The sequence below is a fragment of the Podarcis tiliguerta genome (genome assembly GCF_965153285.1).
Source record: "Podarcis tiliguerta genome assembly, chromosome: Z".
In the NCBI taxonomy this organism is placed as follows: domain Eukaryota; kingdom Metazoa; phylum Chordata; class Lepidosauria; order Squamata; family Lacertidae; genus Podarcis; species Podarcis tiliguerta.
Genome location: NC_139553.1, coordinates 24683887 through 24701290, shown reverse-complemented (window position 1 = coordinate 24701290; position 17404 = coordinate 24683887). Strand labels below are relative to the sequence as shown.

The 17404-nt window shown below is 44.4% G+C and overlaps 1 protein-coding gene and 1 long non-coding RNA gene across 4 annotated transcripts in view; one reads left to right on the top strand and one right to left on the bottom strand.

Annotated features, from left to right (window-relative positions):
* The window catches only part of LOC310669724, a 550125-nt gene that overhangs the window by 139966 nt on the left and 392755 nt on the right, over nucleotides 1-17404 (top strand). The window lies entirely within an intron of this gene.
* The window catches only part of CAPN6 (calpain 6), a 64622-nt gene that overhangs the window by 4220 nt on the left and 42998 nt on the right, over nucleotides 1-17404 (bottom strand). For 2 of the 3 annotated variants that reach the window (XM_083423528.1, XM_083423529.1), the window contains 5 exons: nucleotides 14887-15082; nucleotides 13442-13564; nucleotides 12590-12792; nucleotides 7078-7199; nucleotides 829-965 (listed from right to left, as the gene is read on the bottom strand). In XM_083423528.1, the coding sequence (XP_083279654.1) occupies nucleotides 829-965; nucleotides 7078-7199; nucleotides 12590-12792; nucleotides 13442-13564; nucleotides 14887-15082 (781 nt within the window). Of the gene's footprint in view, nucleotides 1-828; nucleotides 966-7077; nucleotides 7200-10792; nucleotides 12793-13441; nucleotides 13565-14886; nucleotides 15083-17404 lie in introns of those variants that run through there. The other variant, XM_083423527.1, reaches the window with a different exon arrangement.

Below are 17404 nucleotides of genomic sequence, written 5' to 3'. Positions count from 1 at the left end.
GTAATTTCATGCTCTTTATTTCAGCTCATAGGAACAGTGATTGAGTCCCCCCCCCAAACTCAGGCTTTATATACATTATTTACACAATGAGTACCGTCTGATTGGTTGATTATGTTTCCCTCCTGGAGCCTTATTGGGCTGCTGCTGCAGGCCAATCAGTTGTTGCATTCTAGGATTCTACTGGCCTAACAGGTTGATAAACTTCCTCCTGGGGTCCGATTGGGCTGCTCCCGCAGGCTAATCAGGTTGTTGTATTCTAGGCTCCTACCTGCCTATTGTTCTAGGATTCAAGCTTAGTACATAACAGTCTTGCTTAAACTGTTGACACGAGAAAAACAATGGTATGGGAAAGAGTACCCCTTGGAGGAAGATAGGTTAAAAGAACATAACACGTAAAAATCAATAAAATTAAATGAAAAATCCCTATTAAATGCATGCACAATGTCCCACACATCCAAGGCTTGGTCACATGCCTCAAGATTTAGTATGAAGGCTCATACAATCATCACCTTGCTGAAACTAAACAAGTCTAGGTCAGGTTAGTGTCTGGGTGGGAGGCTGTTTGGGAATCACCTCTAATGATGTATTATTGTGCTTTCCATGATCCATTAAACTGGAACCTGTATTGTTGGAGTTTTGTTTTTATTATATTGTTTTAGGTTGATTTGTACTATTGTACGCTGTTCAGAAATGCTTAAACTTTTAAGCAGTTTAGAAATACTTTAAAATAAAATAACTAATGTCTGCTACCCTGCTGTGAAAACAAAAGGAGAAGGAAAGAAACTAGTAGAAAGCAGGTACAAGTAGGAATGTAATAATTTCTCTTACCTGGACAACAATCGGGCTCGCAATGTTCCTCTGGTAGAAAATGGCTTGTGTATTGAAAATAGCACTGAGGGTGCTCTTCTGCACAGGAGAACGAACTTTCTGATTCTCACACTTGATGACAATGTAGGGATTTGCTCCTGGGAAAAGACAGTGTTGTTCCACTTTCATCACCACCATCATTCATTTAATACAATATAGATACTTTGCCACTATACAAATTCAGCCATATACCAAAGAAACATAGGGACTAGCCACCTAAACATTTTTGCTAGCACAATGGAACTTTCCCACCCTATTCTTTCCCTGTGCACCACCCTGCAACTCCTAAATCTGTTTCAGATTCACTTTCCTTCCATCATGACACTCATACTTTCCCAGCCAAGCATGGACTTAGTTTCAGCAACGTGGCTACATCACATGGCCTCAGACAATGCCCTGAGATGCACGGTACAAGAAGATGCAACTGGTGAAAAAACAGGCCAGCTAGACAGCTCACTGGGGTGGGTATATCATATTAATATCATTATATATTTATTTATATATCCCGCTGTTTTTCCCTGACAGGACTTAAGGCAGCTTTCATATAAAAATGAGAGCGGCTAAAAGCATTGGGGGGAGACCCAATAATTTAAAAGTAATTAAACATTTATAGAAGCAAAACTAATATACACATATAAAGTCTATTAAAACCATGCAAATAAGAACAGCATGGCACCAGCCCTTTCATTAAAAGCAGCCAATTCCCAAAATCCTGTTGGAAGAAGAAAGAATTCACTTGCTGGCAGAAGGACAACATTGATGGAGCCAGTTTAACTTCTCTAGGAAAAGAGCCGCAAAGTCTGGGAGCAGCCAGTACTGAGGCCCTCTCCTATGTCCCCATCATTGAGCTATTTTTTAAGGAAAAGCAGCAAAAGCTACACGGCCAACGTCGCTTGTCATATGTCCAGATTTCCCCGGACCTTTCCCTTCCAATTTTCACCCAGACACTCCTTCCGCCTACAATATTCTGATTACCGTGTTTTTTGCACCATAACACTCACTTTTTTCCTCCTAGAAAGCAAGTGGAAATGTCTGTGTGTGTTATGGAGCGAATGCCTACAGATGGCGGGGGGATCTGCTGCAGTTGTGAGCAGAGGATCCATGGTTCCCCTTCCTTCCCTCCTCTGTGGCTTGCTTTGAAACAGCAAAGCGGGAGAAGAGCCGCTGATCACATAGCATGTCAGATCACATAGCATGTCCATGGCTATGGCTTGCACCAAAAAAATCATGCACCCACTGTTGCCTGGGGCCGCAGTGGTGCAAAAACGTGGTTACAAAGCATGGATCCACATGGATCCTCAGGATTTTTGCATTGGGCTACCCCAAACTCACCGTCAGATCACATGTCTGTGGCCACAGCATGATCCACAAAAATCATACATCCGCTGTTTCGTTTAGAATATTTTTTTCTAATGTGCGTGTTATGGTCGGGTGCGTGTTATAGAGCGAAAAATACGGTATGTCAAAACTAGGGCAGGTTCAAATGAGGGAATACGGTCTTTCAGATGGTTTGGACTGAAGCAATGTAGGGCTTTACAGGAATATCACAACCATATTACTCTACTGCTGAAATAACTGCATGGGTTGCCAATTAGCTACTGGACTAAGTTCAAGGTGCTGGAATATAAAGCCTTATACAACTTGAGAACAGTACACCAAAACGTCACCCTATTCCATACATTGTCAAATGATCATCTCACTTTGTCAACTGATCATCTCAAGGGTACCCAGTAGATACCATCTTATCACAGTATTGGAATTAGGTCTTTAATATGGTGACACTCACACTCCTGCTAAATATTTGACAGGCGCTTGTTGAAGACTTTCCTCTTTCAACAAGAATTTGTTGTCTATCTGTATTGCACTGGATTTTGATTGAATACACATAATTGTTTTTGCTGTTTTTTAATTATATTGTATTATTTTTTGTTTTTAAGTTATTTTTATATGTGCAATTATTTTAACTGGTGTGTGTGTGTTTTACATATGCATAAATCGCTCTGAGGTGCCTCATAGGGAGCAATTCATGAATGATATGAATAAATAACAAGGTGCTCAACAGAAATTATAGGAAGCTTACCATTCCTAGTCTTCAGGAACAGATGAAAGGAGCCTCATACACCATTAAAAAGCAGAGGTTCATTTTGTTAAGTCAGGAGCCATGCGACCTTCAGCCCACGAAGAAGGCAGTTATTGCAGATGCATAAACTAACCTTGGACAATGTCTTTGAATGCTACCACCACAACAGGGCTTTTCAATGACAGCCAGACATAAGCATCTCCTTGTCTTGATCATTTTCCTCTTGAACAAGCACTTTGAACAGGCCTCGCACAAGAAGAGGGGAAAATAAAACCCTGACCGAGTTGGCCACTGGAGTGTCTTGTCTTATTGCTCAGTACTGATTAGATTAGAGGATGTTATGGCTCATTGGGTCTGAAGTGGACTTTTTTAAAAATTTTACAACCTGGAAGCAGCAAGGAGTAGGTAGAACTCTTGTTAAGGGGGATTTATAAGCGCTCTGGCCAAACACTGCTGTCCTTTGACATTTAAAATGCTGCGTGAAATCACACTCTTTTCGAGCACATGGACTTGATGGGAATGAGCTTCTGGTGGCACCATGTGGAAAAAGGAGAAGGGTTGGCCTTTTCAGCAAAACTAGTTTGGGTTCCTGGTGTGTGTGTGTGTGTGTGTGAGAGAGAGAGAGAGAGAGAGAGAGAGAGAGAGAGAATGCAGGGCCTCAAACTCACACCTGCCTATCATTAAGAGCCAGTGTGGTGCAGCAGTTTAAGTGTTGGACTAGGACCTGGGAGAGACCAGGGTTCAAATCCCCACTCAGCCATGACACACATTGGGTGACCTGGGGGCCTGGAGTTGTGGCATGTTAGGCTAAGAGGCAAGATCACCCAGTGAGCTTCATGCCTGAGAGGGGATTTGAACCCTGATCACCCAAGTCTTAGCCTGATGCTCTAACCACTCACACCACGCTGCCTCTCATGTCATGGCTCTCAACCTGCCCATATATTAAGATCAACAACAGAAACCCTCGTTGTTTGTAGGCCAGCAGGGGAGATGGTCTTTTCTGTGGTGGCCCTGTGGATGTCAAACTCCTTACTAAACGAATCTGAGAAGGCTCTCTCGCACTCCAATGTTTTCACATACAGGTACAAAGAGGACTAGCTGCACAGCTAATCCAGAAAGGGAGAAATCACAGTAGTCAGAAAAAATGGTGGTGAAATACCAGCAGCAGTGAGGGAGGAGGAACAGTGGTGCTGAAAAAAGTAGATATTCACACAATGGAGAGAAATTTCTCTCATGGCTGAGTTTCTTGGACCTGAAAGTCAACACTGGCAGATTATTCAGAATAGCCCTGCTAGGCACTGAATGCCATTTTGCTGTTCACTGACTACAAGTACTAGACGTAAATCTAAGTAATAGGCTTTTAAATATCCCTGTGCTCCACGTGGCTTGGTGCTTGCAAATCCCATACCCAGCACTTGGCAGCCAGAGGTGTTTGTTTTATTGATCTGTCAGCACCGTAGTAGGAGCTGAGAAATAATCAGTCCTCTCAATCCGTCCGCCTCTGCCACACACACACACACCCCTTCGGGAAATGTGGAAAGAAAAATGTTTCATGTGTGTGCTGGGGGCAGGGGAGGAAGGCTCTAAAAATAATGATTTAGCAGCCTGGGCTGAGAAAATTCCACTGCTTTTTAAGAGGCTCTTCTGCTTTTCTCTTTTTATATCGACCCCTTTGTTTCTCTGTTCTGCTAGGGCTTAGGCAAACACATGAAGCCATTGCAAAGGTTGCAAAATTTATCAAATGCCAAAAAATTAACAAGTGTCTAAATCTGGTACTGCCATTGAGCTTGAGGCCCCAGGCCAGATGACCTTCCTCCTGCCACTTCCGATTGGCCTTGCTTGGATATATACATGCATACGTAACATCTGGATGCTATGCTGAATGCCATTTATGCTTAAACTCTTTCAGAGCATTTGCAGAACACGGACTACTGGTATTTGTCAAGGAAAACTGCCAAGGAGTCTCTGGCTATTGAAATTGTTCCAAGGCTGTCAAAGAAGGTTGGCATAAGAAGCTGAAAGGCATTAGGTGCAACGGCAGCTGAATTACATGATGTAGATTTCCTCCCTGTTCCTTTTGAACAAACTATGTTATCAGTCGGTGGATTTTAAGAAATTCGAAATAAGGTGATGTAAGTCACATGGCTAAATATTGATTACTCTGATTTAGAAACATAGGACTGTAAAGTTGGAAGGGACCCTGAGGATCATCTAGTCCAACCCCCTGCAATGCAGGAATATGCAGCTGTCCTATACAGGGATTGAACCTGCAACTTTTGGGATTATCGGCACCATATTCTAACCAACTGAGCCAATCAGCCAGTACATTCATTCAGTATGAAATTACATAAAATGTTACTAGAGATGTTTCTGTGTGTGCATTTCCAAAACTCAACAAAAGCTATTTTGAATATGCATTCTTCACATATTATCCCACCTCTATGGCTTTTGACGTTTAAATTAGGCTAGCGAGCAACCCAAGCAACAAATGGCTGAAAAAGAAACCTGCATAGGTTCCAGTGCTTCTCTAGTGTCAAATGTCCAAAGACAAAGTACAGTTAACAAATAGGCAGCAGAGGGCGCTGCTTGACTTTCAAGTGAGTATCTCCCTTTCATGTATGCTAAGTTTAAAAGGAGCCTGAGAAATTAATCAAGACTGGGTTCAGACACACGGCTTGTCCACACTTCCGCTTGTCTCGTGCTTTTAGTTTGTCCCATGCTTTCTAGGCATGTGTTACTATTATTATTTGCAGTCAGCTGTTGCCTCTTCAATGCTCTATTCAGCACAGACTGCCCTCTGCCACCCCGATCTACCCAAACAGCTAACATGAAAGGAGAAGAAGTGCGTGTTAAGTCTCTGGACAATTCCAATGCACACGATCATCTCATTTCATGAAAACCATGGGGGAGTGAACCCAGGAAGTGGCTAGAATAAATTGCAAAAGGCCCCATTGAGTGCTTATCCATTCTACCACTTACTCCTGGGAAAACCTGTGTTTTAAGTTCTGACCTGGGGCGCCAACTTGAATGAAATATTGGGGGGGGGGGGAGCAGGTAAGCCTTGCCCTGCATTATCAATCACAAGATGTGGCACTGGCACACACACACACACCCCATTTGAATGGCAATGGCCATCAGCTTTGGAAGGGCCAAGCCCCCTCAAATATTTTATTGGCTCCTATGATCAGAACAAATGGGTTTTCTGGAGGAAAGTGGCAGGACAAAGGCAAAAACACTCAGACATATGCATTCTAGGCAAGGGACAAGTGGCAGCGTGGGCGAGCTCAGAATCAACCTTCCATTGCCCAGAGCTAAGTATGGACCATGGATGGACAGGGCTTTTCTTCAGATGGAAGTCACCAGAACTCAGTTCCTGCACCTCCATTATAAGAGGCAATGGCGTAGCGTGGGGGGTGCAGGGGGGGCCGGCCGCACCGGGCACAACATCTGGGGGGGGCGCTCACACTCGCAGCTCTCTGCCCCTACCTGGCTCACTCACTCTCTCTCACTGCAGTGCTGGCTGTGCGAATCCGATCCGAGCCGCCGGGTCGCCGCCCACTGTGGAGGGCAGGGTGCCAGGCGTGCGGTGCGGTGCGGAGAAAGAGCGAGGGACTATCTGGGGGAGGGACAGTGCAGCGGGGGGGGGGGCGCAAATTACTTGCCTTGCCCCGGGTGCTGACAACCCACGCTACGCCACTGATAAGAGGACAAGGGAGGCGTTCATGGTGAGTTCCATCACCTCTTTTTCTAGAAAAATAGCACTGTGAATGAGTGTGTGCCTTACAAAGCGAAATCCCAGTCCACCTGAAACTGCAATTTTAGGTCAGGTTTAGATATCTAAAGTTCAGACTGCAACATCTGACTTTTAGCTTCATTCCAGGATTTTTAATATGTTTCATCTCTGTGTTATTCACTAAGTCGACAGGAATGATTTCCCTAAGAACATGCTGTACAGCTCTCTTAAATCTTCGTTCCCTTTCTTAATCTTAAGCTCACCTGCTAGTTTTATCTGACAGCACAGTGTTTCCGTAGATTAAGAGAAATTGAATTTTAATTTTCAGGTCATCTGAATAATTTACTAACTCAGTACAAGAACCACAAAGACTTTTGGATTAACCCTTTGCACTTACCGATATATGGGTCCTGACATCTGAGACGTGACACAGAGTGGACTTTAACTTGGGACACCCTCGCAACGAAGCCACGTAGGATGTCCAGGCAGGCTCCCCTGGGTCGATGCAGTGTAAGCTCCCTGGAACACCAAGACAAAATGTATCAGGTAGGAACGACTGGTGGATTAATACCAGATTCTATATGGAATATTGAACTTTTGCCTCCCTTACTTTGATGCCACCAGATACTTTGATGCTTATGGACAAATAATACAGTGTCGTGGGTGATTAATTTCAAAGTATTACAAGTGGGGAGAAAAGTTCTTCATTGGGGATGACACCTTAGAATAATATTTGAGCATGGTTTTTTTGCTCCAAGGTGTTAGGATGACTTTTTGTTGGGAAAATATTTAAAATACATTTGCAAACATTGTAGGTTTGGCGCTTTGTTTCCTTGAGAAGGAAATGGGGCAAGACCAGCGGTAGGCATTTCTGGTATTGCATGCCACAAAATAATACAGGTGTGCTGTGGAGTCTTGCGCACTCCTGTCAATCTGATGTTTAGCTCTGCCCTCCCAAAAATATTTTTATTGATTTTGCAGTAATACATGTTAAGTGAGCACATTAAAATTTGTAGAATGAGAAAATGAGGACATCCATTCTCCTTGTCTCCTCTTGGCAGAAGCCAGGTAAGTATTAACCTTTTTTATATTCTATTATATGATCTTCAGTCATGTTTGTTTACTGTCTCTGTCATTCCTTCAAGAGAGTTCTTGCATATCATATCATCGTAGTTTCCATGAACCAAAGGAGACAGGACACACATGGGCATAGTTCTAACAAAGTCAGGAAGTCCAGATCTGTACTGATGCAACCAATATGGTGTTCTCCATTCATGTGCAATAATAGCCACCAACCGGGCAGAGAAAGTGTCTGGTTTCCAACACACCCTGTACTGCTACTTTATGAGTGATTTTTCCCTGCAAGTGCTAACCACGTATAATAATAATAATAATAATTTTTATTTATACCCCACCCTCCCCAGCCAAGGCCGGGCTCAGGGTGGCTAACAAGCAATAATAAAAACAATTTGAATGAATACAACTTAAAAACAAGATTAAAATACAACATTAAAATATTGAAACATTAAAATATTAAAATGCAGCCTCATCACAGGAGGAGAAAGGAAAAAGAAAAAAGAAAGAGGGGGAGGGAATCAAATTGGCTCCAAGCCAAAGGCGAGGCGGAACAACTCTGTCTTACAGGCCCTGTAGAAAGAAATCAGATCCTGCAGGGCCCTGGTCTCATGAGGCAGAGCGTTCCACCAGGCCGGAGCCAGAGCTGAAAAGGCCCTGGCTCTGGCTGAGGCTAATCTAACTTCCTTAGGGCCCGGGACCACTAGGGTGTTGTTATTTATGGACCTTGAGGCTCTCCGTGGGGCATACCAGGGGAGGCGGTCCCGTAGGTACGAGGGTCCTAGGCCGTGAAGGGCTTTAAAGGTCAGAACCAGCACCTTAAATCTGACCCTGTACTCCACCGGGAGCCAGTGCAGCTTGAAAAGCACTGGGTGAATATGCTCCCATGGCAGAGACCCTGTGAGGAGCCTCGCTGCAGCATTCTGCACCCGCTGGAGCGGTAGTCAAGCCTGGAGGTGACCGTCGCATGGATCACTGTGGCCAGGTCGGGGCGGGAAAGGTAAGGGTGCTACCCACCTTATTTTTATGACTGCAAGCCATTTTACATTGTTTCATTATTCGACTCTAAAGCCGTAAACTATCCGGGGGCCTTAGAGTGAAGGGTAATAAATATTAATAATAATAATAATAATAATAATAATAATAATAATAATACTGTAATAGTAATAATCTCCATTCCTATAATTTGAATCCTACCCTCTGTAGCAACAGAATACAGTGGTACCTCAGGATACATACGCTTCAGGTTACATACGCTTCAGGTTACAGACTCTGCTAACCCAGAAATAGTGCTTCAGGTTAAGAACTTTGCTTCAGGATGAGAACAGAAATCGTGCTCTGGTGGCGCGGCGGCAGCAGGAGGCCCCATTAGCGAAAGTGGTGCTTCAGGTTAAGAACAGTTTCAGGTTAAGTACGGACCTCCAGAATGAATTAAGTACTTGACCTGAGGTACCACTGTACAAGCTTCTTCCATCTTCTATGCCACAGCCCTTCTGATATTTGAAGATGGCTATCATAACATCTCTCTGGGCTCATCCTAACTTATGGCTTGTCTAACCACTTTCCACAGGGGAAACCTGGTCTTTACCATTGAATCAGAGCAAGCATCAATGGGTTTTTCTGTGATTTGACGTTTGCTGGGATTTAGTGCTAAAGAACAGGTTTTCCTGAGAAAGTGGCAGGGCGAACAGAAAAAAATCTCACTCATGCTTTCTTACGCATGGGACAAGCAAAAGTGTGGATGAGCCTCATTCTTCTCCAGGGTAAGCATTCCCAACTCCCAAGGCTTGATTTCCAGGTGCTTGGTCATCTTTGACACTCTCCTCTGAACATGTTTGTCGAAATTCTTCTTAAGTTTTCATGCCCAGAACTGGTCACAGGACTCCAGGTGTGGCCTGACCAAGGCAGAATAGAACTGTACTACTCCTTTCCTTGATCAGGACACTATATTAGTGTTGATGCAGTCTAGAATCGCATTAACTAATTTTTTGCTGCTGTATCATACTGTTCACCCATCTGAAGCTACTAAGACCCCCTAAATCCTTTTCACGTGTTCTGTCAAGCCAGGTGCCCCCCTCCCATCCTGTATTTCTGCATCCTAGTATTCCTGCCTATGTGTCGAACCTTGAATTTGTACCTACTGAAATAGGACTTTAAAAAATGGTTTTGGCCCACTCCTACAATATGTTAAAGCCACCCTGAATCCTGATCCCTTAATTCCTTCAAATTATTTGTAAAGATGTTGAACACCAGGCCCCACAGCACCCCACTTGCCATTCCTCCACCCCAGGATGAACCATTGGTCCCAGCTGTCCTGATTGTGCAGAGCACCTAAATGCGAGCAGCTGTTCACGTGCAGGTGTTATTTTTAGCCCCAAGAGGATAGTCCTCTTAGCCAGGCACCCCACATGTTAAGGGCCTTGAGGACCCTGAAGCTGGTGCAGATGATCCCCTTGAGGGGCCATCCAAGTTGAGGCCTGCTGAAGAGTCTCTCGAGCTGTCAGAGGAGGAGGCAGAGCCACCCAGATCCTCAAGAATGTTGGTGTCAGAAAGCTCCAAGTCTGGCCTGAAGAGCATGTGTCTACAACCCCAGAGCCACCACGCTAGTCATGAGTGAGCGATCACTGGAGCTCTTTCACTAACAGCAGCAGTGATTAGGACATGCTCTAAAAAGACAGCTTATATAAGGCCACCCTCTTGAGCCCCCCACTTGCTGGAAATAAATGGGGCTCTGGCTCCCAATTCCCAGGTGCCCACCTTGCTGAATTTCCTGCAATATTCACTCACTTTTGGACCTAGACTATTTTCTGTGATTGAGCTCGGCTTGTTTGGACTGTGTTACTCCTGCAAGCCTGCCTTCAGTGCTTTGATGAGAGAGACTCATGCCTCCTGGGTCTGGGATGCTAAGCTCCTGAGGGCACCCCTGGAGCATGACCACAGCCTAGCATACAAAAACATGTGCCTATTACAGGGAATTGCAGTCAATACAGAAATAGACCATACATGAGTATGGCACAAACACATTTATTCTATGAGATATAACAAAAAATGCTTCTCCCTTTTGTGGTCCCATGATAAAAAGATAGCAAGACCCAATTTAAACTCAGCTGTAGGAACTAGCACACACCCCATGCCTCATTAAAACTGGGTGCTCAGCTACTAAGTATGGTTCATTAGCATGTCAGCATAGCACGCTACAGATTCTGCAACATTTCTTCTTTTCTTCTGTTTTTGAATTTTTAATGCAACATTCTGATTGTAAGAACAACCTGGATGTGTGCAACACTGCATAGGTATCTTCCTCTTGAGCACTTTGCATTTAAGCCAATCCTAATTCTTTAGAAGCTGGGAACACAAAGACCATGTGATATGTGTGTTCAGAATATCTTCTAGGCACAGCCCATTAGAATCAAAAGGGACCTCACTGAGGACACACGACTGTTCTAATATGGGGAAAGGAGGCATTCTCCAGCTCAATAAGAGGAATATCAAATCTGTCATGTTCCACTGTTCGACCTAATTTGTATCTCTACATCAGGAAGGCCAATGAAAACATAAATGCACAAAAAGGAAGAACACTTTATTCTAATTGACATTTATATAAAAGAAAAAGAATGAGAAACAATAAATGATAGTATCAAACACCAGTAGAAAGGCAATCTTGCATCCTTTAGTGAAAGGGTGTAGAATTATTTGTTACTGTGTGGAATCTGGAGGTGAACAGAATGCATCTCCATCCCCAAGGCAGCTTCACATTGAAGAATGCCCCTTGGGAAATATTGTAATCAAGAGAAATGAGAGTGGTTGTAAACTGGCAAGGGGCAAAAGCACAAAGGTTGCATGCAATGTGATCCCTGAAACCACAGTGAAGGTCATCCTCACAAGAAATGGGTGCAGCCCTTTTTGCAGCCATCATGCCAGTCCTTTTGTGAATGGGTGTAGAACTATTTGCTACAGTGTGGAACCTGGGGGTAAGAAGATTGCATCTCCATCCCCAAGGCAACTTCACATCAAATACTGCCCCTTGGGAAATATTGTAATCGAGAGAAATGAGAGTGGTTGTAAACTGGCATGGGACAAAAGCACAAAGGTTGCATGCAATGTGATCCCTGAAACTACAGTGAATGTCATCCTCACAAGAAATGGGTGCAGCCCTTTTTGCAATCCTCATGTTTGCAATCCTTTTCCGAATGGGTGTAGAACTATTTGCTACTGTATGGAATCTGGAGGTGAACAGAATGCATCTCCATCCCCAAGGCAGTTTCACATCAAATACTGCCCCTTGGGAAATATTGTAATTGAAACCAATGAGAATGGTTGTAAACTGGCATGGGACAAATGCACACAGGTTGCAGGCAATGTGATCCCTGAAACCACAGTGAAGGTCATCCTCACAAGAAATGGGTGCAGCCCTTTTTGCAATCCTCATATCAGTCCTTTTGTGAATGGGTGTAGAACTATCTCCTACTGTGTGGAATCTGGAGGTGAACAGAATGCATCTCCATCCCCAAGGCAGCTTCACATCAAATATTGCCCCTTGGGAAATATTGTAATCGAGAGAAATGAGAGTGGTTGTAAACTGGCAAGGGGCAAAAGCACAAAGGTTGCATGCAATGTGATCCCTGAAACCACAGTGAAGGTCATCCTCACAAGAAATGGGTGCAGCCCTTTTCGCAGCCATCATGTCAGTGCTCCCCACCAAAGTGTGTGGTACATCTGTCTCACTCATCATCACTCTTTGAATCTTTTGCTTCCTTGGTCTAAGACAGATGAGCATGCTAGCCGGGGAGAAATGGGAAGGGAAAATTGCCGTCATCTTCAAGTAGTCGTAGTACCTGAGCTCCGATGGCACATCTGTGAACAGCCTCAGAATGAATTCAGCTTCAGTATCAGGTCTGAAGGTGGTTGGGATCAGGACATACCGGCCTTCCTTGAGGCACAACTTCGAAAAAACCATGCGATTGTCAATGTACATGGAAGTTGCCATTTTCTCTTGCACTGTCACTTTATGCATTCGATACTCTCTGTTGGCCTCAACCTAGGGTTAGAAAGCAGATTGAGTTGCATAGCATAGAGCAATCTAACACAACATGAGAGTGAGGTAGATCCTATGCTGTGACTTCAAACAGGCATAAAGATAAAGATAGAGCAGAAGGGGGGGGAGCAGAGGTGTTTTTTGTGTGTTTTCACTTGCTCTGTCAACTAAATTCAGGTGCAAAACTCACACCATTTGAATTGAAGAACAGAGTGTCTCAAAGTGCACTAAGGATTTCGTTTTTGGTATCAGAACTGAACTGAGCCACGTTGTACAAAAGCCTGCTACATGGAAAAGGTCACCTTGCTAGTAGGAAACCTGTGCCACTCTACTATAAATCACTCATAGATGTACCAGTAGATCCTGACCTACCTTCTGCCTATGTCTACCTATACCTACGCTTTTGCTGGGAGTGATGCAGCAATGCTTGCAATAAGCTAGCTGAACCAGCACGTGTGCAAATATGTGTGTGGCACTGATTCCTTCTGTTTTAGTAACTACTTACTGGAAAAGTAGATGACCTCCCTTCAGGCCTTCCTGCTTCTTCTCTACTAGCAGGTTGTATGTGTTTGGCCTGACCCAGCAGGCTCTTCTTATGTTCTTATGCTCTTACCAAACTCCAACAGCTTTGGCATGCAGCATGGACACCTACCTTGAAGATTTCAAAGCCAATAACCAAGTTGTCCCCATTCCCTTCTCTTTTGTAAATGCGCTTGTCCTTTTGCTGCAGGCAGATCATCACTTTGTCCTGTGACTTCTTGACATCAAAGACATACTTAAAGAGAAGGAAGAGGAGCACAGGGTGAGGGGAGAGCTGTGGCTCAGTAGCTGAGCAGCTGCTGCTGTAAACAATGCCTGTAGCTGAGTTGTTAACAATGGATTATCACAGGATTGGGGTGCTGCCCCTTCCAAAGTCCTATGCATGGCAGTCACTCCACAAACAAATGAACATTATGGGAATTATCATGCTCACAAGACCGGTCATATCCTCCTGGGTTAAATCCAGAGCTCCTTTTTAGTCCTGTACACTTTCCCCCTCAAACTGCATTGGGTTGGGATTAGAATTGTGCCCATATGCCCTGCCCTTCACCTTCACATGTTCAAGGGGCAAACACCAGTGATCTGTGCCCTCAGTTTTTGCAAGATATAGGCTGCATGTAGGGAGCAGACTTGACCTTCACAAATAACATTCTGAATGCCTCTAATATAGAACAGAACACAGCAGATCAGAATAGAATAAATGATGAAGATCTTGAAGATGATGATGATATAGAAATGGAACAAACTAGATTTATGGGTAACCACAGGATAAAGCTGTCTAAATCAGAATTAGACTAGTACAGAGGTTTTCAACCTTTCTGAGTCCACGGCTCCCTTGACCAACTACATTCTTTCTGCGGCACCCCTGTGGGGATCAGGAGCCCAGTCATGTCACCTCTTGCCTGCAGAGCTGGCAGCCTCTCACCCTTTTTCAAACACCCTCCTCCCTTGGGGAGTGTTCCCTCAGCATCCTCTCCTCTCCTTGGGAGTCCTCCGGGCAGCCACTGCTTCCACCCCTGGTCTCTGAGCTGCCCCTCCTGCCCCAAAGAGAGGTACCTCCTCATGCTGCCTCACAAGGGCAGAGGATGCCCCCAGCCTCAGTGGACCAATGGAAACTGGCCAAAGGTGAACATGAGGTCAGCACCTTAACTTGGGAGGCAGCAGTGGCAGCAGCAAGGCAGCTGCAAACAAACAGATGTGCAAGCCTTTGGGAGACAGAGACACAAGAGGGCATTAGAGGAGAGAGGGAAAGAAAGAAGGACAGAGGCCAGTGTTACCTGCGGCACCCCAGACCATCATTCAAGGCCCCCCAGTGTGCCACAGCATGCTTGTTGAAAACCACTGGACTAGTATTTCCACCCAGTACTGGCAAACTGGCTGTGGTGCAAAAACATAAAGCAGTTTTGGGAGCAGTATCTTCTTCCTGCCCCTAAATCTGAAGCTGAAAGGCATGGCAGGAAAACTGTCGGCTCAGCTTTGCTTTGCTGCGTAATTATTTCCATATAAGTTTAACACTGGTGAAGGAGGGGGGGAAAGCAAGTATAACTGTGCTCCAACCTGTGGGTTTTGGAAGAAGGTGGCTGGGTTATTTAAGCACCCCCCAGCGCGGTTTAACATTGGGTCTCGATTCTTTTTCCACTCTCCACGAATCATTTTCTTTTCCCAGGTCTTATGTATACTAAAAAAGGACGTGTTCACAATCCGGCAGACATCAACATCGGTGAAGTTTTTGCACCAGTCTTCAAACGACATCCTAACTCAGAGAGTAGAAAAAAATACAGTTGAATTTCCTGTGGACAGATAACACATATGTTTTGGGGCACCGTGCTCTTGCACAGGTCACATGACTTGCATGGGAGTGCAGCCCAGAAGATGAACATCCTAGTTTTGCACTGGGACATTCTGGAGGGTATGGTGGCACCATTCACATAACGAAACTACAACAGAAATATCCATGTTTTCAAAAGTAGGGGCTCCATGGCTTGGCTTTTGAAAAAGAGAGGGTCCACAGTACTTAGCTAACTGGGAGCCACTGGCCTAGAGAGTCGCAGGATTGTGGCATAGGACATGGGCAAAGAAAGGATTTGAAATGCACAACACAGACATACACACACACGCTGTGGTGCACTTCAAATCCCTACCCTGCATCACTCCATCACTCCATCCAGAAAAAGAAAAGAAACAAGTAAGAAAAATGTGGGATGTTCAATGCTCAGGACATCTTATTTAGTCAATATATTTAAAAACAGAACAATTATTATTTAGGTAATTTAGCAGATGTGAAATACAACAGAAACTACCAGACCCGCAAACTCACCTACTACACAAGCATGTATCTAATTGGTAGAAACAGCACTTTCCCTTCTGCTGCTATCTCTCTGACTTAAGCCCACACTAAAAGGTGGGGCATAGCTACAGACACAGGCATGGGGAATACCGCACTAGTTTTACAGGTTACAATAATGCTTGCACTTCTGTCCCATTTTTCTGATGCTCCTTTCACCTGTGGTGTTATGGAACTGTGGTTTTTGGACTGATATACCAGCATGTCATGCTAAATTTCATTCATCCCAGTGGGCGTAGTGTGGCACAACAAAGAATGACAATTGTACCTTGCTACACTCCCACCCTTTCTGCCCATGCATCCTTCCGTTCCCCCATGATTCCCTCAGGATAACAGCAGGGGAAAACTGTATGCTGGTATGATGCCACTGCAAACTTTATCACTTCCCTCCTGCGATTTTGGGGGCTAAGGAGGCTGCAATTTTGCCGGAATCAAATGACACAGAAATGAGCATAAAACATCCTTCCATTAGTTTTCTGTAAGTAGCTTTTACATTGTATAAATGTGGGAAATTAGCAGCCAGATCTAACAACACCTATTCTTGCAAGTCAGCAAGAGATGGAGTTAAGACCACAGAGCTGAACTGCTGATAGGCAGAGACTCTGACCATAGAAATGTAATTTGGTAGAGAGGGCTCTGTGTGATGTCATTTTCTCCTTTTTTGAGTGGTTACAACTGAGGAAGTATTTACTGTTCCCTCTCTCTCTTTCTCTTTGACCAGCAATGGGAGCAGACATATACAGTGGTACCTTGGGTTACATACGCTTCAGGTTACATACGCTTCAGGTTACATACGCTTCAGGTTATGTAATCCGCTAACTCCGCTAACCCAAAAATAGTGCTTCAGGTTAAGAACTTTGCTTCAGGATGAGAACAGAAATCATGCTCCAGCGGCACAGCAGCAGCAGGAGGCCCCATTAGCTAAAGTGGTGCTTCAGGTTAAGAACAGTTTCAGGTTAAGTACGGACCTCTGGAACAAATTAAGTACTTAACCTGAGGTACCACTGTATCTAACTATTTCATTCTCAGGCACATGCCTGAGGCTGCTAATACTGTAAATGGAAGTATTTCATTTACTTTACTGCTGTTGAGAATGAAGACTAAGACTAAGAGCAAGTAAATCATATTTTAAACTGACTTCTCAGTCTGTTGTCTTATTTTCTGTTAAGTGAAGTAAGAAATGAGGAGCCAGCTTACTTTGCAGCTGGGCTTAATTAAAAGAAGGCACAGCCTGCTCTCCATTTTTCTGCTAAGGATAGGACTTTAAACTCTGTGCAGTATATGTTCAACCCACAAATGTGGGCGTCGGGAGGGGTAAATTGCAATTAATATATCCTCTCTTACATTAAAACCATAATGTGGAAATTCACAGGGAAGTGTTGGGGAAGTGGAATAAACTGCCAAGTAAATGCAGCCATAGAGACAGAAGTTGTTTGCTAGAGCGACTGAATGGCAGAAAGGTGCTTGGTAGGGCTAGACAGGAGAATACTGCAGGGGTGAGAGGAGAGAAAAAGAGGGATATCTTCAAGGAGTGGGTTGGATAGCAGAGATGGAGGGTAGAGAGATGGGCAGAAGTCAGGACTATCATCAAAGTTTGGCATGGCTGAGCATATACCAAGGGCTCCCAACCATTCAGAGGACCTCCTAAAAGAGCCACCAGGACCCACTGCATTGAGTAAGTAGACTCACTGATGAGCAGTATCTTGCCAAGGCCCTCCAAAACCTGGAGCT